The sequence below is a fragment of the Macaca mulatta genome, chromosome 6 (genome assembly GCF_049350105.2).
Source record: "Macaca mulatta isolate MMU2019108-1 chromosome 6, T2T-MMU8v2.0, whole genome shotgun sequence".
Classification (NCBI taxonomy): Eukaryota; Metazoa; Chordata; class Mammalia; order Primates; family Cercopithecidae; genus Macaca; species Macaca mulatta.
The window spans coordinates 96773890-96795355 of record NC_133411.1 but is presented as its reverse complement, the minus strand read 5'-3'; the positions used below and the strand labels follow the sequence as shown (position 1 = coordinate 96795355).

The window sequence follows — 21466 nt, the reverse complement described above, 5'->3', positions numbered from 1 at the left end:
ACGTCGGCCCACAGACCGCAGGACAATACGCGAGAGACTAGGAGCACCCACTACGCAAACCACCACACAGGGATCGGAGGCCGGACCCGCAAAGGATTTGGGGAAAAAGGCATCAGGCCAATCCGAAGGGCGAGAGCGGCCCTAGGAATGGAGGGGCGGGGTGGGTGGCGGGGGGGGGGGGGCGGGGAGAGAGAGGTTTTTTTTTTTTCTTGATTGACGTAAAGCGTACCCAATTAAAATAAAACTGGTAAAGCTTCCGCCATAATGGGCAGAACCATAGCGACATTTCAACCAATCCAGCTCAAAAGTGTCTATGTTGTGGGAGGTCCCTGAGGCCGCTGAGGTCGTTCGTGTCTGTTGAACGGTTGTGGGAGTCTTGCTGCTTTGGGTAGGGGGTTAAAATCGTTTCTTGAGAGGAACGACTCTGTCCGAAGAGATAATGAGTTTAGCTCTGAGGTCGGTAATAAGGAGGCGGCAGTGCTCTCCACACCCCGGAGCGGGACCTAGGGAGGGTGTGTGTGGAAGGGAGGCCGTTTGGGGCCGTGGCGAGGCAGGGGATGCTGTTTGGGATGCGGGAAAGGAGCCTAGGGCAGCCTGTCTGGATCACTCACCCTCTGGGCTCTGGTGCCCTGCAGGGAACGAGACTTCCAGTGCATTTCTACTAAGGAGGTTATTTCTGTCAGCGCGTAGGGCTTTCGACTACCAAAAAAATGGGCTTAGTTGCGAGCGAGGGGGAGGGAATGAAATATCGCGAGGCTTCTACTCTGTTGCTCTGAGAGATCAGGCCGCGGAACATCCCTTCATTCAATTCGTATGCCTGGCCAGGGCCCCACCTCCGCTGCTCTGCTGCTGATGCAATCATCCACCTATAAATTTTGGAAATAACAAAAAACTCTTTGCTATTCTCCCAAGGTCCTGCTTTACGGTGTAATTAGAAACCCATTTTAGTGACTAATTGGCAAACTGTCTCTTGGATTTCCTGTTTCTTTCATTTCTTTACCTTTCAGTTCTAACCTCTAACCCTCTGTCTGTTACCCGCTCCCCCTACGTAGACGTTGTACCGTAAAACTATACATATACTTAGGACACTCTAAAAATGTTCCATGTTCTGCTAAGGGATAATCATGGTACCCTTGGATGGGGTCAGGGGTGGGTCGGTTCTGGACTTGGCCTCTAAAAGTCTCAGGAAGGAAAAGACTGACCCCAGGAATACCCAAGTTTGTGTCAAGTCAGGTCTCATGAAAGGAAGATCTTCCTCAGCTTTGTCATACTGCATCTACTGGTCACTTCCTAGCCTTTTTTTTTTTTTTTTTTTTTGTAGCGTTCAGAGACCAAAACGACTTTCAAATGCAGCTAGATACGTGTTTTAAATACAGTCAACTGGTTTTGACATGTTAATGTGTTACCAGATTGTGTGTTTCAAAACTTGTTCTTATACCAGTGTTGCGGCTCCATTGGAAAACTTGGAGCACATTTAGATGGGCAGCTCTTACGGAAAACATTTCTGGCTTTAAAGTAATTTTTGCTTTTTTCTTTAAGCGTTTCCAGAGTTTATGAGAAGTTTAACCTCCAGTTTACATCTTAAGTGAGACAAGACTTATGAAGCACAAATATTGTATACTTTTTTGACATCTAATATTTGTCATATGTTTAGACTCATTAATATTTTGGGTGATTTGTTAATATCAGTGGAGGAAATGACACATAAATTGCCAAACTGTTAGAAACGTGTAATCTAAAAACATTTTGAACCAACAGTCCCAAAATATAAGTTAATCCAGTTGTATTTTTTGTAGTAATTTTATGAACTTAATTATCAGAACTATCAAAAGTAAACCGATATATGGTGATTGTCAGTTACGAATTTTGGTTTCATTTGGAGATTTTTTGGTTTCTTTAACATTCTTGTAGAATAATGTGAGTGTTTTTGTTTTTTTTTGGTTGGAGTTGGTTGGAGTTTCAGACATAAAAGTAATGTTGCTTATTCACAGTTCTTGAATAAATAAAAAGTTAGGGAAAGTGGGAATAAATAAAAAGCTGGGAAAAGGAAAAGTTTGGTCCTCATTTCTTTTAATAATCTGTAACACTCTTTAGTTTTGGGAAGTTCATATTTATAGCAATTTAGACTATGGAATAAACAGGGCATTGACTCATAAAGGGAAAGTTTCCCTGTCTTTCTCCAAAGTACTTTCTTTTTTGAAATTTAGAAAATAATTATTGGCTAATTTCTGTTAGTAAAGAGAATTAAAGTGGACTAAGGGCTTTTTCTTTCCATTTCATAGAAGTGAGCTTGTAGTAGACAAAACAAAGAGGAAAAAAAGAAGAGAACTGTCTGAGGAACAGAAACAAGAAATTAAAGATGCTTTTGAACTATTTGATACAGACAAAGATGAAGCAATAGATTATCATGAATTAAAGGTAATGGTATACTTTAAAATACTTGTTTCTGTGTTAAAATGATTTGCATTTTGACAGTTGCTTTACATTACATTTCTAAGTAATTATTTTAACTAAATTGGTTTTGGAACTATGAAGGCATTTTAAGCATTCATAGTTAGATTCTATAATAATACTGAATAGAACTCCTAACACAGTTTTTAGAAAATCTTTTTCACGTGATAAAACGAATAGCATTTTAAATGTAACAATACATTCCTAGGGAAGGTGCTTATTTTTCACTGACATAATTAAAGGATTTCAAACTGGAATTTAAACTATTACCATATTCTTTTCACTGTTTTTTTTGTTTTTGTTTTTGTTTCTTGGTGACTCATACTGTTTTCAGATTGTGGGATTGTTGTCTTTTAATCTTATAATTTGTATTTGTTAGTAACATAGTCTCAATCCACTTTCTGTGGTACAAACAACTTCAGTGCTGTTTGATGTTGACACATGCTTGTAGGTAAAAATGTCAACTTTAAGACCTAGAATGTCAAGGTGTAGAGAGGGATTTGTAAATTATTATTTGTCAGGGTATAAGGAGAGATTTGGGTTTAGGGTAGAATGGGACTTACTTTCAGCACAGTGGGAAAGATAGTATTTTGAGATTTTTAATAGCCTTAATGGATAGGTGAATGTAAGTGTTTATTTGATAGTTTTAATTTTTGTAATTTCTTAAGGGATTTTTAAGCATTAGAATTCCAAGTAGGGATACGAACTATGCAGTAACAGTATAGAATGTATAAAAACAATTAATAGGCCTGTAAGTCTAGCTTTCTCAATCTTGCAGTCCTCTTTAGCTCTCTTTTCCCACTGTTTTTTGTTTTTGTTTTTTGGTTTTGGTTACCCAGATTTGATCAATTCTTCCTTTATAGTGTCTCTTCCATTAGTAACCATTGACTGGTTTCAGACCTTATTTCATACCTGGAGCTTCCTAAATGGTTTGTCTACTTGTAGTTCACCTTGTATACTACTACCACTGAATTTAGATAGTTTAAAAAATCTTTCACCATTGCTTATAAATTGTTCGTTGCTCATAAGCCTTTACTATTAATAACTCCTCATTATATACTACTTAAAGTTCAGATTCCTTTGCTTTCTACTGAATGTTCTCTACACTTTTGCCACCAACTACTTTTTTCATTTGCTAACTGCTTTCTTCCTCCCAAACTCTTCTAATTCACGTGGAATTCACCTTCTAATCCAGGTGAGCAGTTTATCTCACCTGAACTCTTCTAATTCAGGTGAGGTAAACTGCTCTGTTCGTTGTCCTTCAAACCTATTGTTCATTTCAGTGTTTCTTTTAATACTAGTCATCCTTCCCAAATGCCCTACTGCTCCTCTTCATCTGTCCTTCAAGGAACAACTTGAATCTTTCCAAATAAGACTTATCTAGTCAGTAACATGTTTCCTTCCTTGTTACTAGTAACAAAGTCTCTTTTTTGTCTAAACTCAGGGTCCTTCGCCCTATTATTAACCTAATAACTAATCATGGAGATACTGATGATAATTCTTATTTTAATGTTTTATCTCTTCTATCATATAACTTTAATATTTATGCTATGCCTTTTTCTCATTTTGGTTGTTAATCCCGTGATAACAAATAGCAGTCAAATTATCTGTGCAGTAAGTTAGTGCATTTTATATAGTAAACACTTGTTGGTTACTTTGTCATATAAAAATGCAATTTATAAATGAAAAAACTTATACATAATTTCAGTAGTGAAGAACAATTACACTGTCACTGCTATTTTAAAGAGGTAAAACATGCAAAAAAGTTATATTTTACTAATGTGTTTTTATCTCTTAAGATGTAAAAACTTAATAATTAGAAATTCTTTTGTAAAGATTGCTTTATAATTTGCTTTTCCCTTTTAATCCAAAAGGTGGCAATGAGAGCCTTGGGGTTTGATGTAAAAAAAGCTGATGTACTGAAGATTCTTAAAGATTATGACAGAGAAGCCACAGGGAAAATCACCTTTGAAGATTTTAATGAAGTTGGTGTGTATTTTAATAGTCTTTGTAATCAGCAGCTGTTAGGAAATTGTCTGATTAATATGACTTTTTAAATTTTAAATTCTCTAGGTTATGGAATTTTCTTATAGAACACTGGTGTATAATGTGACTCTTACTCAGTTTTGTTTGGGTTATTTTACTTTTTTCATTTTCAAAGAAAAAATATGGCTTTGCTCTGAGATTTATAGTTTTGTCTTTTGTTTTGTTGTGAAGATTCTAGCCAAGGAACTACTGTGTAGCTTTTTATGGAAAGATGCTTTTCCAAGTTATTTGTATTTATATTATGTGATAAAACTTGAAGGGTGATCAAAAAATTATTTTTGCTCAGTAAAACAGAAAATTTGATATCCTGCTGTTTGGAAAATGTTTCCCAAGACCTTTCTGGTATGTGATTTTTGCTGGCTAAGTGGGAGAAGAGGGAACTGGTAGTAGTTGGTATCTTTGGCCGTAGATGAAATGCGTGACTTCAGGTTGACAAAGTTTATGAGAGGCTACATCCTCTGGATGACCTTGATCTTAGTGGATAAAGTCATCTGTTTAGAGGGTAGTAGTAAAGGAGGCAGTGGGCATACTGCAAGCAGGAGAAAACATCCTGGTACCACCAACTGAAGATAATATGTCATAGGCTTAATATGGCTAAATTTTTGTGTAGTTGATTTTAGTGAATTATTTATAGCATACATAGAGCAGGCTTTTTCAAAATAGAAGAGTCTGGAAGGCAAGGGCGTTACTATTGTCTAGGATATTACCTACAAAATATATAAATATTCAGGTTTATTTCTATTTTTTTCCCCCTAAACCAATGGGTCACGATATAAGCACATCATATAAGTATTTTAAGATATTTGGAAACAAATTCTGTTATATACACAAACCCCTTCTTTTAAATATTCATCAAGAAGCAATATGGGAAGCAAAAAGAAATGGCAATTAGTATACGCAGAGAAAATTTAGATTCATGTCATTAGTTTTTTGAATCCAAACGCTCAAGTCAAAAGCAGTTGAGATGGAAAATAAATGATAAACCTAAGAGAAAAAATACAGCACAGAAGATACTCAACTTACGAACTAATATATGACTGTTTAGAGAGGCAACTTGTCTGTTGGGGACATTTTCCTTTTTTCCTCTAATTTGTAGAATTTTTTATTTGAGGAGAAGGAGAGAGCCACCTTTTGTTCTCCCAGAATGGACACTCTCCTGAAGTTTATAATCGTAGTATTCCTAGTTTTACCTTAGATTGTTTATTTGTAGAAACAAGATGTTAGGATACAGTGGAAATGATACTATTAGGAAGGAGCTATAATCCAGGTATGTTTAGTACAGTATAGTGGTTTAGCACTTGGAACCAGATTCTGTTGGTTCATACCTTGGTTTTGCCACTTTATAGCTCTGGAACTTGGTCTTTTTAATACCCTGTGCCTCATTTTCAACTATAAGGTGGGGATCATTGTACTCTCTCATGAGATTCTTCTGAGGATTAAGTTAATAACATGTAAAGTACCTAGAAAAGGGCCTAGCATGTTGTAAGTGCTACTAAGCATTTGTTATTATTATTACTTTAAAAAATTGTCTCTGTTTCAGGGGCTCAAAATAATCATATATGCATCACTGGGACATAAAATAGACTCTGTGTATACTTTTTATTGACTTTTTTTCATAAAGGCTATTGTAAACACTATATCATCACTAATAATTTTACAAAATATTTTATTTCATCTTAAATGAATACAATTTTGAAATTGTGATTTTTTATTGGCAGTTGGGACCAGAATCCCATGCCACCTCCACTTTTTCCTGATGCCCTATCTGTTCTATGTTATTAACAGAGCAGAAATACTGGGTTCCTTTAGAATAAATAGATGTGGCTAAACTTCAGCTTTGACACTCAAAGATTAACCTTTTGACAGGGTCAACACCTATCTTAGCTATCTTAAGGCTACCTATGGAGAGTACCAGGTGTAAAATAAAAATTTATTACTGTTTGGGAATCAGTCAAGAACTATGTATTTCCCCTTTTGTTGATTATTTTTAACTAATCACTGACCACAGATTAATATGTTTTGTACTTTGGGACAAATGATTCTAAATCTTAACATTTGAGTCCTAGTTTTATGAACTACTCAAGGATACTGTTCCACAGATATATCTGGATGAAGTTTGGCAGTTAACTATTATAGATTCTTCCTAGTACTGGAAAAAAGCTTTAAAATATATTTAATGTAAGTTTAGAGTCAAGACAACCTGAGGCTAGTGAGTAACATAGATGTTTTAGGAATTCTGTCTTTAACACCAACATAAGTCAAACGTTTGTACACTATTTTTGACATATACTACTTATTGCTGATTCAGATTATAATAGTGTATTATTGTCTTCATTTTGCTTATTTAACACTGAATTTTTTGGTATTAGGTACTGTACTGGGGTTGGGAAGAAGACGTAATTAAAAGTTACTAAGAGGTTCTTCTTTCAGGGAGTTTACAGTGTACATATAGGTGACAACAGGCTATAGTACTATGTGGTAAATTGTAATTTTGTCTAGGACAGAAGTCAGCAATTATAGCCTTTGGACCAAATTCAGCTGCTGCTTGTACACCACCACACCCATTCTTTTATGCAGCTTTTGTGCTGCTATGGCAGAGTGAGTAGAGACTTTATGCCCCTCTACAAAGCCTAAAGTATTTACTGTCTGGCCTTTTACAGGAAAGATTTGTTAATCCCTGATATAGAGGAATTGAAGACTTTGCAGAGGAGATTTTAAATTTAGGCCTTTGGAAACGTGAGGAGGATTTCATTCCAAGATTGCCAGGAAGAGTAGAGAAAAAGCATTCTAGGCTTAGAAAGCAGCAACAACAAAGAATGGTACTAGAAGCATAGCATGTTTGGGAAACTAGATAGTGTTCTGGGCTAGACGATAGGGAAATAGCTGGAAGTGTAGGATTGGGCCAGACTGGTAAAGTCTTGCGAAACTTAAAAGATTTTGAATTTTAGTTAGCAGAGGATCATTCACAATTTTTAAGGGAAGAGGATATGATATATTTGAGAAAGAAAACTGATGAGAGTATTATTGATGATGCATTGGAAGGAAGAGAGACTGCAGACAGAAAATACTATTTTTTATGCTGAGGATGGCGAGCGTGAAAAGAAAATACATTTAAGAATAAAAAAGAGGCTAGGCTTGGTGGCTCATGCCTGTAATCCCAGCACTTTGGGAGGTCAGGGCGGGAGGATTGCTTGCTCACAGGAGTTTGAGACCAGCCGGGGCAACAAAGTGAGATCCTGTCTCTACAAAAAAAAAAAAAAAAAATTAGCCAGATGTGATGGCACATGCCTGTAGTCCCAGCTGCTTTGGAGGCTGAGGTGGAAAAATTGCTTGAGCCCAGGAGTTGAGGCTGCAGTAAGCTGGGATCATGCCATTGCACTCCAGCCTGGGCAACAGAGCGAGACCTTGTTTCAAAACAATAAAAATAAAAAAAATAGTATTCTCAGTACTATAGGACCTGATTAAGTTTATGGGACTGAAAATGATTTATACTTTTCACATACGGAATCTGGCTGTAAATGTTGCTGTTGTCTTTTGGTGGGGGTAGAGGAGGCAGCTACAGTTACTGTGGTGGTAGTGGAATGAGTTTGGAGTCCAACATGTCTCACTGGTGTGTTTGGATAGAAATTTCCAAAAGACATTGAGAAATACAGTTAAAGCTGTATTTCTAGCATTACCTACAATGATTTTTAATTTACTTTTGATGTGATGTTTTTGGATTTGCTGTATTCTTAAGTGATTTTTACACATGAAAGGTCTAAGAAAGTGTTTTGAAGAAGTACATTTCTGATAGTATGTGTAATTAAATCATTTGAAAATACAGTTACATGGACAGAAATTTGGAGTTTTGTGAAATAAATGAAACCCACCTTAACTGCCTCTATATCAGTTTACTAATATTTTCATTGAAAATAAATATATTTCTTGTAATTAAATTCTACTTTGTGGAACAAGAATAGAACATGAAGGCATGGAGGAGAATCATTATAAAGTTATATATTAGGTAATGTTTTTGCTGTCCAAAATGATGAGCATTTATAATTCCCAAGAAAAGCTGCATTTTAAGGAAGAATATTGATAAAAGAATATATAGACACATAGCTCTGAAATAACTAACACAATTAAAGTACCAGTGGGATAAGAATTTATACATCTTGGAGCCCCATCTGTTCCCCAATCACCCTGTTGCTTCTTTAAGTACATTAATACTTTCAGCAAGCTGCTTTTTTGGTTCACCTGTCATGTAAATTATTTAATTGGTGAAGAAAATTTCTTAACACTTTTTTTCCTTGTCCTGCTTTTTTGTTGGGACTAAATTCAAAATAAGTTGAGTATGTGCCATAGAGTTAAGTGTGGTATTTTATTTTGGTGTTATGGCTGTAGATATGCCAGCTCCTTTTTGACTGAATATTTATGAGCTTTGATGATTTGCATACTTACAGTAATATACTTCAATTAGTTACTTGGCAGCCTTTTTGGATAAAATTAATGGATAAAAGGAAACTATTGAAAATATGTGTAGATGATATAATAGTCATTTGAATAGGTGATTATTGAACCTAATATAGGTGAAACAGCTACAAAACAATAACTTGTTGGAGATTTTGATTGTATTTTTTTCATTCTGGGTTCTTTAAACATTCCAGTATTTTCCATCTATAAGCAGTTTTTTGTTTTTTTTTTTTTAATGATTCTGTAACCTTTAACAGGACCGAGTTATTTTTAATAGCATAGTAAAGGCCATAAATACCTTTTCTTGTAGTGGCAGGTAGTGTATATAATTACTTCAGAGATATTTATTTAGATATTGTTAGAATTTTATTTAGTAACTTAACAATTTTTATGCCACAGATTTTTATTTTAATTTTTATTGTGGCTATTGATTGAAGACTGGTAAAATTGAAAATACTTAAGCTTATTACTATGTTGTTATATATGATTATATTTAGTGTATTAAAATACACAATTACCATTGAGGTTTGAAACTACATTTATTTTTAGTTAGTTGTCTGAGAGTGATTTATCCAAACAAAACGGGTAAGCTTTAAGGAGACCTTCTTTCCAGAGGTTTTTTTTTGGGTGGGCTTTCCTGCTATAGTCAGATTTGATCCTATTTACTACTTTCTAAATTTTGGAAAACCAAGCTGTTCTTCTAATCACGAAGGTATTAGTGGAATTTTCATCTGCTCTCTTGAGATTGTGCCTGTGTCTGCGATGGCAGTACTTTTTGTCTTTTGCAGTTTTTCTTGTTTTGAAGTTGGATTAAATTTGAGGAAGAATCAGTGTTAGTATGACATTTAGTTAGCAAGCAGCTTTTATTTAGTTAGCTCCAGTTATTTTGTTGGTATGTCTCTCCACAAGTAGATGACACACTCCTTGTGTGCTTGATGTCAGTGGAGCCTAGTACAATTCTTGATTATAGTAGATCTTAAATAAATATGGAATAAATGTAGTCTTTTAATTTTGCCTCTATGTGATATAGTTTTGCTTACTTTTTTAATAAGACAAGTTGCTCATAATAAAAAGGTTAACATTCAAAATATGGATTTGGTTTTTCTAATTTCAGGTTTATCTCGGGGTTTGGGGATCTCATTTGACATTTTATTGTCAGACTAAATGTTGACAGTCACAGCTTTAATTCTCATCTAATATTTAGTTGATATCACAAATGAATGCCTTTGTGACTATGCAGGTTTATTAAAATATATATATTTTTAAATTGTAGTGACAGACTGGATATTGGAAAGAGATCCCCATGAAGAAATACTCAAGGCATTTAAACTATTTGATGATGATGATTCAGGTAAAATAAGCTTGAGGAATTTGCGACGTGTTGCTAGAGAATTGGGTGAAAACATGAGTGATGAAGAGCTTCGAGCTATGATAGAAGAATTTGACAAAGATGGTGATGGAGAAAGTAAGTTTTAAGTGAAACATATGTTCCAAGTATTCCTGATGCTTCACGTGTAATACATTTTTCTAAAAACAAATGACTTGCAAGATTTTTTTGTAAACTTACCGCTTCTTGTAATGGGCCTTCTGTCTAAATAATTCACATATTCAGTTTAGAATGAAGCAGATCTCTAAAACCAATTACACTTCAAGAAGGTACCTCACTTTTCTCTGAAGGTGAAACATCACCAAAATTTCAGCCTTTCAATAAAATTTCAGTCTTTAATGGCTTCTCCCTCAACCTACATGCTAAGTTCTAAGTTCTATTGATTTTCCCCTTCAAATGTTTTGAATCTGTTTTTATCTTTGTCCACTGTGGCTGTCCTAGTTCAGGCCCTAATTTCTAATTAGGAATGTTATAATGGCCTCATTTATTCTTACCTTGGCTGCCTACTGGGTGCAGTGTCCTGTGTGTTGACTGGTGCTACACAATGAAAAAGGCAGATGTGGTTCCTGCTTTCACTTTGCAGTCTCTTGTAGTGTCCTGATTGCCCTTCAGGTATATAAAAGTCTCTAATCTCTTCTTCAGTCTCTTGGTCTCATTCTTTTCCTAAAATATACATTTGATAATGCCATTTCCTTGTTCGAACACTTGGAACGATTCTTCAGTGCCTACAGAGTAAACTTCAAAGCCTTCTATCATCTGTCCCACCTTGAGTAATTTTATTTCCCAGTGTATTCTTCCACTTTTCTTCTTTAACCCTCACCTCCTGTATGTACACATTTTGTCAAAATACTCTATCCTGAAAACACATTGTTATGCTATTCATTTCATCATGCTGTTTCTTAAGAATGCTCTAATTGTTAATTTCTGCCTGCTGAAATGTGATTCATTCTCTCAGGTACGTATTAAACACCATCTTTTTCTCAAAAGCTTCCCATAACACTCTGTGTATGAATCATGAGACTTCCATTGAAGGCCTATAGCATTTAGAGAAACAGATTGTTTTGATACTTTCATACACTTAATATGGAATCTTTTGGCTGGAAACTTAAGTTTTATTGAGATAAAAACCACTTTATTTGTATGTTAAACTGCTAAAGATTAGACCTTGCTGTTTTTTTGTGAACTTTAGCATTCTTCTGTCTTTGTGACTTTTTCATGCTTTTTGGTATCTAAGAGCAATGAAATTTTAAAAATATTGGGTATATAAAATAATAAACATGGCGAATGTGAAGTTAAAGGTAAATAAGATGTACTACAAGATAGACATAAAGCTGTAATAATGATACAGAAAGAGTCACTTCCCCCGCCCCCCCACAACATATATAAAATAAAACACAGCACATCTTTTGGAAAAAATGAAAGGAACGTTTTGAAAAGCCAGAATGGATCATCTTTTAAATAATGATGATGTTTGTTAACATTTATTTAGCAGTTACTGTATTGGATATTAGCATGAATTATGTCACTTAATTTCCATAATAACTTGTAAAGTAGATATAATATACCTATACATGCGTGTAATAGATGTATATATATAGATGAGGAAACTAAAGCTTTGAGAGATTAATAGTCTGTCCCAGGTTATCACAAAGCTAATACTGTACATGGTAGAGCCAGAACTCAAAATCAGATCTCCATAATGGCAAAGAATGTGCTTTTAAATATAATATTGTATTGCCTCTTGGGCTATGAAGTAAAATATTAACTAGACTTCTATGTTTATGGAGTTTTAAAAATTACATACTATTATAGGAAGCAGTGTATTAGCAACATACTCAGTTGGAATTTTGAATTCTAAGATTTGCTTTTCCCCTTCAAAGCCAGATGGTCTCTAAGGTACTTAATCTACTTGGTTCTCTAAAATTCCTATTGTTAGCAACTTATAATAAGATTTGCTCTATGAAATGGTTGATTTATGAAAAATTTTGTTGAAGGCAATATAAAAGGAAACAAAGTGTCGTATTTTCTTGATTCAATAAATGTTTTACCAAATGCTTATTTTAAGCTAGGCATTGTGGTAGATTTATTAGATATAGGAACTTGATTTAAGATATTAATAGAGAAGGTTATAAAACCAAATGTACAGAGGTATAGGAGATTGTTTTTTAACTGCCTACAAGACTCTCTGATAGTAAAGTAGCTAGTTTAATTTCCTGAGCCACTTTCTAATTTTTACTTTTTGGGGTTTAAGTATTATGTTTTTAGGTATGAATCATGGAATTCAGTTGTCCCTTGATGAGCACAGGAGATTGGTTCCAAGTCGCTTAAGGATGACAAAATCTATGGTGCTCAAGTCCATTGTATAAAATGGCATAGTATTTGCATATAACTTTCACATATCCTCCTGTATACCTTAAATCATCTCTAGATTACTTATAATACCCAATACAATGTAAATGCTATGTAAATAGTTATACTTTATTTTATTTGTATTTTTTTATTGTATTATTTTCCCAAATATTTTTCATTGCAGTTGGTTTAATCTGCAGATGTGAGGAACTTGTGGTTACAGAAGACTGACTGTAGTTTTAAATACGTTTGAAATGCTATTATAATTTAAAGTTTTTATGTATAAACAATATAAAAATTAAGTGTTTTGTGTTTTTCAAACTTCTATATGAAGCTTAAAATGTGCAGTTTGAGTATTGAAATTTTACAGATCAAGAAAAAGTTCTAGATCTTTAAGTAACAAGTACTTTTTGGATTTTGAATATTTTAATCATGGCTGTATTACACTGTTAAAATGATTTGTAATCAAATCATTCTAAGACTGTTTTATGTTTTTTCTCTTAATACAGTTCTTAAGAACATACTCTTGCTTCCTATTTGGTCTAGATGTCTCAGTCTAAATCGGGGGTTCTTCAGTGAAGGTGCACACTGGCTGAATTGATTAATAATTTTATATATTTGAGCTTTATTTATTGGAAACAGAGAGAGATAATAGCTTTCCTAAGATATGCAGACATGGCTATTTAACTGCAAAGGTTAAAGATCACTACTTCAATTTGTAAGATTCTTGAAAGTAGTTTGAGAGTATTATAGATTTTGTATTACGTTCTATGTCTGTCATAGTGTTTTATAGATGTTAAATACTGATTGCATGGATTCGTAGTTCCCTGTCAGCTTCTGGAGGGTGCATTTTTCCTAACTCGTAGCTTATTTCTGTGAGGCATACACTATTCTCTTTCTTGACTGTATTTCTGATGGTATTCTCCCACCCCAGCTCCCTTTCTACATCCTTTCCAAATTCTGTATTTTTATTTTAGAGCCCAAGTAGTGACTTACCTTCACCTGAATTTTTCTCATTAGTAATAATTTTTACCATTGTGAAGGATTTTTTTCAACACTGATTTAGTCTTTATTTTAATAATAAATAGGATTTTGTGTTATAAAACATTTGTTCTGTTTCAAGTATAAAAACTGACTAACATAGTTATCAAAACTGGTTTTCTATGTGGTTTCTAAAACCAGTGCAGTATATATTCTTTCCATTCCCTGTGACCATGTTTTATCTCCTCAACATTTTTTAATTGGCTAATTTTTTCTAACTATTCATTATGAATATTCTCAAACGTAGAGAAAAATTGTCAGACTACTACAGTGAACACCATTGTACCTTCTGCCTAGATTCAATAATTAGTATTTTACTGCATTTGCTTTATCTGTCGTGTGTATGTTTTTTTCTCAATCATTTGAAAATAAATTTCATATATTAAGAACTCAATCCTTTAGGCCAGGCACCGTGACCCATGCCTGTAATCCCAGCACCTTGGGAGGCTGAGGCAGGTGGATTGCTTGAGCCCAGGAGTTCAAGACCAGCCTTGGCAACATGGTGAAACCTCGTCTCTACCAAAAATACAAAAGTTAGCCAGTCTCATAAATTAATTAATTAATTAATTAAATTTTAATAATAAAACAAAAAAGCTTGATCCTTTAATATTTTAGCATATCCATCTACTAAGAACAAGGATATATATTTTATAAAGCTATGATACCAATGTTACACTTAAGAAAGTTAACAATAATTTTATAATATCATATAGTATCTTTCTCATTTCAGTTTTAATGTGTACCAGAATAGGAAGCCTGGTGTCTGTTTTGGTATATTACACAACACTTATTGTGGTGTTAGCATTCACTAGCCACTTAAAAATGTTTGATTCAATGGAGTATTTTCATATAATACCTTCTATGGTAAATAAGAGTTAAACAATCTAAAACATCATCTCATAGTTCAGTGTTTTGAGATGAAGGAAATGAGATGTAGAACTGTTCTGTGCAGAGCTATGACTAGAAACCAGGTCTTAATGTCTGTAGTTTTCTTTTGGCATTATCAAAATTATCATTCATAACTTGTGTCTTGCTTAGGTAGTATTAAGTCTTAGGGCTAAATGCTAAATACTTAGTAGAAGTATCTTCTGAACATTTTTCTTAATTGATATGTGTGCATATATTGGGTTTTCAAAATTATATTCAATAAGATTATCTGATTTCTTATTTCTAGGTTGCTGTCTTAAACATTATGTTTTATAAATTGGAGATTCTTACTATATTTATAATTTTGGCAAACTAAATATTAGTCCTTATCCATGATTATTTTCTGCATTTACATCTATATAGTTGCTGGATTACCTTGGCGATTAAGATTAAATCTGTAATCTTTTCAAATTGCCATTTTTATTGATACTTTTGAGGTATGGTGACCTGGTTTTAATTATTCTTTAACATAGGCTTTTAAGCATATAAAAGTTCAAAAAATAATAATTTCTTATTTTTATAATTTTAATATATTTTCATTCTTTAGAAATCTAATTTACATGCATGATATGTTCAAGCTTACTTGTAAAGAAGAATTTGCTAAATGAACTAGTAGAATAAAGATTATAAAGAAGATTGTTTAAAGAACTTTGAAATGTCAAGCATTTAAAATGTTTTAGCAAGTATATACAAATATGACTGTGATTGACTTTTTTGGTAACATTATCTTTTCCCCAGTTAATATTATAGAATACTAATTTATAATGTTTATCACATTATATGTACTTTTGCATTCAAGAAGTTACATTTAATAAACATGTTCCACTGCCTAACGAAGTAAAAGCAAAAAGCCATGTCTTGATGTAACAATTTTGCATAATGTAAAATTTTTTAAATACTTAGTGTAAAATGGTAGTCCTGGACTCTGAAAAAATAAAATGTTTATATTTCTGACTGTTTCATTTTCTTTCTTACCACAGTAAACCAAGAGGAGTTCATTGCTATTATGACTGGTGACATTTAAAGAATTACAAGGATAAACACTAAGAATGTTGCAGTTATCATCTTATATTCTATTTTTGTGCCTGGAGCCATTTGAAAAAAACCAACTTAGTTCTTTTATCCAAAAGGACCAAAAATAAGCATCTTATGTATTTGTATTTTACTACTGTTAAGTTTCTTTGTATGAAGTATGTTGTTAGTACTCAGATAGTTTAGCTTTGTATTTATAATAGAGCTTTTATATAAAGTTTTTAAAAATTGAATATGTGATATGTGTTCTTTGAAGATTTTTTAATTTAACATTAATAGTCACTTTTATTTTGGTGCACACGTTTTCCAGACTTTCATTAATAAAATACTTATTTTATTAGTATTTTAAAGTTTGGTAAATTTGTTTTTATTCCTAGTATCTGTTAACCCTCAAGAGTGTATTTCTTAAATCTCCTCTTTATAATTTTACTAGTTTCTGAAACAAAAATTGAAATACAAATAGCAATAGAATGGCACATTTTTCCATTACCTAACATTTCATCAATTTTGACAGTCTATATTTTAATACAAGATGACTCAATATAAGCCTAATTTCTTTTTTAAGAGTCCTGTCTTTGAGTTTAGAGGGAATAAGTATTGTCTAGATAGACCCATTTATCCTTGTGTATTATGTTTCTTAACTCTTTTGGTATCAATGTAAGTATGAAAGTTAATTTTTTTCTGAATATTTCCTCAAACGAATTGAATGAATACAATTTGAATTCTCTAACTTCTTGACTAAGTGAGAGATTTAAATTTTGGAATTTTGATTTGTTAAGATAATTATCATTCAATTAAATGTCACAGTGGTGAAAATAGAAAGCTGTAAGCCACAGAAATAATTTAAGTCTATGTTTAACCTATATAAAGGAACAGTCTGTGATTCACCAGGAAATAGTAGAGACAGACTTTCCAAGCATTGGTGGGCTCTTCTGCCTTGTAGAAGTGTATGTTAGGGGGAAACAAGTGGTTATGGAGATGGATCATAGGAAAAATAGTACCTATATGGATCCTTCACTCATAATCTAGTACTTGGTGTTATGGGCTGTCCCAGGAAGGGAATTGAGTTGTCTATTTCAGCAATCTTTCTTTAGAATTCTTGTTTTAAATTTTAAGTTTAAAGTACAGTATAATTTGAGGCACTTTAAACGTGAGCCTTTTAAGAGTATTACATTAAGGGCTGTCCACTAGAAATTTAACACAAAATCAGTAGGGAACACTACAGCAGTAGTGACATTTCAAACAGTTATCTAGAAAGCAAGTATATATTAGGTCATTCTTGTATTGCTATGAAGAAATACCCAAGACTGTGTATTTTATAAAGAAAAGAGGCTTAATTGGCTTACGGTTCTGCAGGCTTTACAGGAAGCATGGTGCTAGCATCTGCTTCTGGGGAGGCCTCAGGAAGCTTACAATCATGGTAGAGGCAAAGGGGGAGCAGGCATATCATGTGGTGAAAACCAGAGTGAGCAAGTAAGAGAAATACCAAGCACTTTTAAACCACCAGATCTCGTGAGAACTCACTATTGTGAGGACATCTAATCACCTCCCACCAGGCGTCACCTCTAGTACTGGGGATTACAATTCAACATGATATTTGGGTGGGGATAGATACACAAACTATATCAGCAAGTTAACTAGAGTAAAACTTAATTTTGAATACAAATTCAATGGTCACAGTCATAACAACATTCAGGGCAACAGACCTTGAAATTAAAACATTTTTATCACACTTACTGATGAGTTGCCTCTGTCTTGATCATGAAATATATTGATTTCCAGGAAAGTGAAAAATAAAACAGTAAAAGTAAATCTACTTTTGCGAGTCTTCTATGACTTTATTGGAATAGTGAAGCTATTTTTTGCCACTTTATAGATATTTTGTCTTTTTTCTTTTTTGGGGGGGGTACAGAGTCTCATTCTGTCCCCCAGGTTGGAGTGCCATGGTGTGATCTTGGCTCACTGCAACCTCTGCCTCTTGGGTTCAAGCAATTCTCCTGCCTCAGCCTCCCAGGTAGCTGGGATTACAGGCGCCTGCCACCACGCCCAGCTAATTTTTGTATTTTTAGTAGAGGTGGAGTTTCACCATGTTGGCCAGGCTGGTCTTGAACTTCTGACCTCGGGTGATCTGCCGGCCTCAGCCTCCCAAAGTGCTGAGATTACAGGTGTGAGCCACCCCACCCGGCCATCTTTTTTCTTAGTATACTTCTCCTTGGGATACTAGCACCTTTGTTTCTTCTCTTACTGTGGGTTAGAGAAGAGTGCTCATCTGGGCTCTTTATGTTTGTGGAAGACTTGCCTTACAGTAGGATATGAATTATTGTTGTTTCTTCTAGTATTCATAATCAGTAACTGTAGAGTGGAAAGGAAAAAATACTGGCTAGTGCAGTTGACTGTATGAAGAGTGATTTTTTTCTGTTAAAAGAGGGAAGTAGGTATTTGTCGTATTTATCCTTATGATCCTACTTACTATGCAGTGGCATTTCATGATGTGAGAAAGTTGTTACCTACTAAACTTGCTTAGTGCATTGCTACTCTGGTTTCCTGGTAAGCTTTGATGCTAGTCACTGGAAATAAAATCTCTTAGGGATTTAATAGTGATGTGTTTTTTAAAGATCATTTACAATGTTCTGATGACCAATGTGAAAAAGAAAAAATAATTTAAAAAACCACGATGTGTAACGTATTACAATTTTAACAGTGTAATATAAGGAATGGGTTACATTGGTACTGGAGAACCAAAACAAAAGCAGAAAGGACACATAACTTCAGGTGGCAGCTACCACCCCTAGGCCTAGGGAACCGAGATAGAGGTTGTGGTTACTAGACACTTTGGGGAGAGCTTCAGCAGAGCAGGGACTCAGACATCTGAGGAGGGGCCACTGGTAAGTGGTAGTAGTGTAGATAGGGAATGATGAGGCTGGTATGGGGAATGCTGAGAAAAGCTGGAGACGAACTAAGTGTCGCTACTGGAATGAAGAGCTGTTGCTCTGGGAATGCTGGCAGGAATAACAAGCAAACAGGAAACAGCAAGATTCTTTCCCTCTCCTGCCTTTATGTCTTTATCTTCTAGTGCTGCTATTAGTGGAGCCTAACAAAAATTCAGGTGGCAAGGGAGAAATGTAGTTTTCATAGTCCTAGCCCTAGTATTACACAGTTTGAGTATAGAATAGTGGTTTGGAGTTGTGGGGAGAAAAAGTAGTTCAATAACTAGCACAGCTAATTATGTATTTTATTATCTGAACCAGGTTACTTTTGAGAACGAAGGAGCTAGAGGGTAGGGAGGAGCTATTATTTACACTAGGATAACAGATGTAAACCAGAACTGTCCTAGGCAAATCATATGATTGATCTCTGGGAATAGTAACCACTGTTATTTTAGAGAAGTTACACATTTTAATCTTAATAACCTTTTGGGGTAGATACTGTAGGATTGTCTTTTACAAACATTTGGAGGGTTTAAATAACATGTTGAAGGTAACAGGTTGTAACTTAATTGGAATATGATCCCAAGTTTTTTTACTCTAGAGCCCACTCATAACTGATGCTGTCTTCTTAACAATGACTTTTATGTACTCTCTCAAGATGTAATACATCACACCTTTAGAACCACAAAACATGAAAGAGAATTTGAGCTTCAGAGCTCAGCTGAAAAACATTTGTGAAACATGTTTGTTTAAGTTAGCATGGCATTATATTATGTGTTATTCCATGTAAGTTAGTGTTTTGTGTCAGACCTCTGAAAGCTTATAATCTTAGGTAATTATATAGTCGTGGAGACAACATATTGAAAGAATAAATCAGTTTGGAAAAGAAATACATTAAAAATAGTGTTAAGCAAATACTTATTGAGAAAGTACACATTATTGAGTAGTGAAGACTTGCAAACGATTTTCATTTTGAGGGTAAAATTTAGGGAAACATTTTATCACTTAATTTTTGTGGAGAAGATTTTATTTTAGGGACTGTTTAAAATGAAAGGAACTTTAGATTTAGAAGTATGGTTGATAGAAGGTTGTGTGGGTGGTCTTAAGCATTAAGCCAAAGAGGAGGAGGGAGCAAGGTTTGTGGACCTGAAGCTGATAGTCTTAAAGCAAAGTTCTTGTAGGTCTCAGTTGAGGTGCATTGGTTGGAGGAGAGGGGTGGTCAGTAAAGGTGATTTTAATATTAGAATTGTGCAGAATTTGGGTTGTAAGCAGTACATCTCAGAATGAAATATGGTAGCCTACTGGATGAGAGCTTAGTTGCATCTTGGAGTTCTTGGAATAGATTTTCAGTTGGAATACATAATTTGTTTACCTTTCCTGATTCTGAATTCAGAATATACTGTAGTTAAACCATGCATTGAAAACTTCATCCTAGATGCTATGAAAAATTGCCAAATGAAATCTAAAATAAAACCAGGTTCTGGTTTATCTGAACTTTATGATTGTATGTTAAAAGTTACCTTTGTGAGGTATACTCTAAATACTAGGTGTTTTTATTAATAATTTTATCTAATTGTCTACAGAAATCCAAATTATCTCTTTCATGAGAACTCTGGAAACCTATATGTCTTGTGCTATTCTGAGACTATGTAAAATATATTTTCATTATATAATGATTTTAGGAATATTACTGACATTTTATAGAATCAAACAGCAGCAGGGTTACCTCCATTTTATACTTCATTAAGAATATTTTAAAATAGGTTTTCTTTATTCTACAATAAAATAAGTAAGAGATACTTAATAGAATCCTTGGAGTCCAACATTTCTGATTTTAATATGCTTGTAACATTTGCTAACACACCACTGTGCTCTCTGAAAAGGGCAATCCTTTTCACTGTATGGTATTACCTAGACTGCCTATCTCCAGGGTCTTCCAAAAGGTCCGTGTATGTTTGACAGCACAGAGACATGTACTGTTGTGGAGCATAAATTCTAGAGACTTATTGATGGAAGCCTATTTCTGATACGAAGCTTTTTAAAGACCACTCAATATACATAAACTAAATGTTAAGTGGCAAAAATATCTTCAAATTATATTTCCTACCATTTAGGACCTCCTTAAATTTAGCAGCAGGTTAAAGGTTTGGGGTTGGCTTATTATTTTTTAAGAAAATATACATTTTGATTGTTTTGAAAGTTTATACATTTAAGATTCCTGCCAAACAGGTAGATATAACCATACTTTAAGCTAGATTACGTTTTCCTTTTCCTATCAAGATTAAAAATGTTCCATTAAATCTGAGTAGCTGGCCAAAACTGAGCTTTTCAGGAGACTCTCTATACCGGTCTTGCTGGGAAATAATTGTTGCTAATCTAAGTCCTAAGGGATAGTGGGATGTTTTTCAACACTGGCAATAAAAACAAAATAACTCTTTCAAAGAGGGAGAAGCAAGATTTGGATTCTAAGAATTTTCCTTGTGAAAGAAAACTTTGTTTATATCTAATTGGTTGCTTTCACTATGGTAGCAAAGATACAAGAAAAACAAAACTGGAGAAGATTTTTAAAAACTAGAAAATTAACAATCTGTATTTCATATGGTTTGGGGAAAAATTAAATGAAATTATGTTTGTGAAAGTGTTTTGTGAATTGCGACGTTATATTAAAATTAATTGTTATAGTTACACTTCTTGTGTAGTTTGAATTATTGGCCTGTGGGCCCAAGTGCCTATAGTTCTACAATCTGATCCTGGAAGTTCTGGGGTCTTCAGGGCCTCTAAGGAGCTGTTGGTTGTACCCAGACCTAGGTAGCTAGGATATTGCTTGGGGGTAAATTCTAAACTCAGATTAGTT

The 21466-nt window shown here is 34.0% G+C and overlaps 1 protein-coding gene across 1 annotated transcript; it reads left to right on the top strand.

The window, feature by feature from the left end:
* The first annotated feature begins 320 nt into the window (after positions 1–320).
* CETN3 (centrin 3) lies at positions 321–15993 on the top strand. The gene is given in 5 exon segments (NM_001266092.2): positions 321–456; positions 2283–2418; positions 4326–4440; positions 10223–10414; positions 15634–15993. Coding segments are annotated over 5 exon segments (504 nt in total). The 5' UTR covers positions 321–439; the 3' UTR covers positions 15678–15993.
* The last annotated feature ends 5473 nt before the right edge of the window (positions 15994–21466 follow it).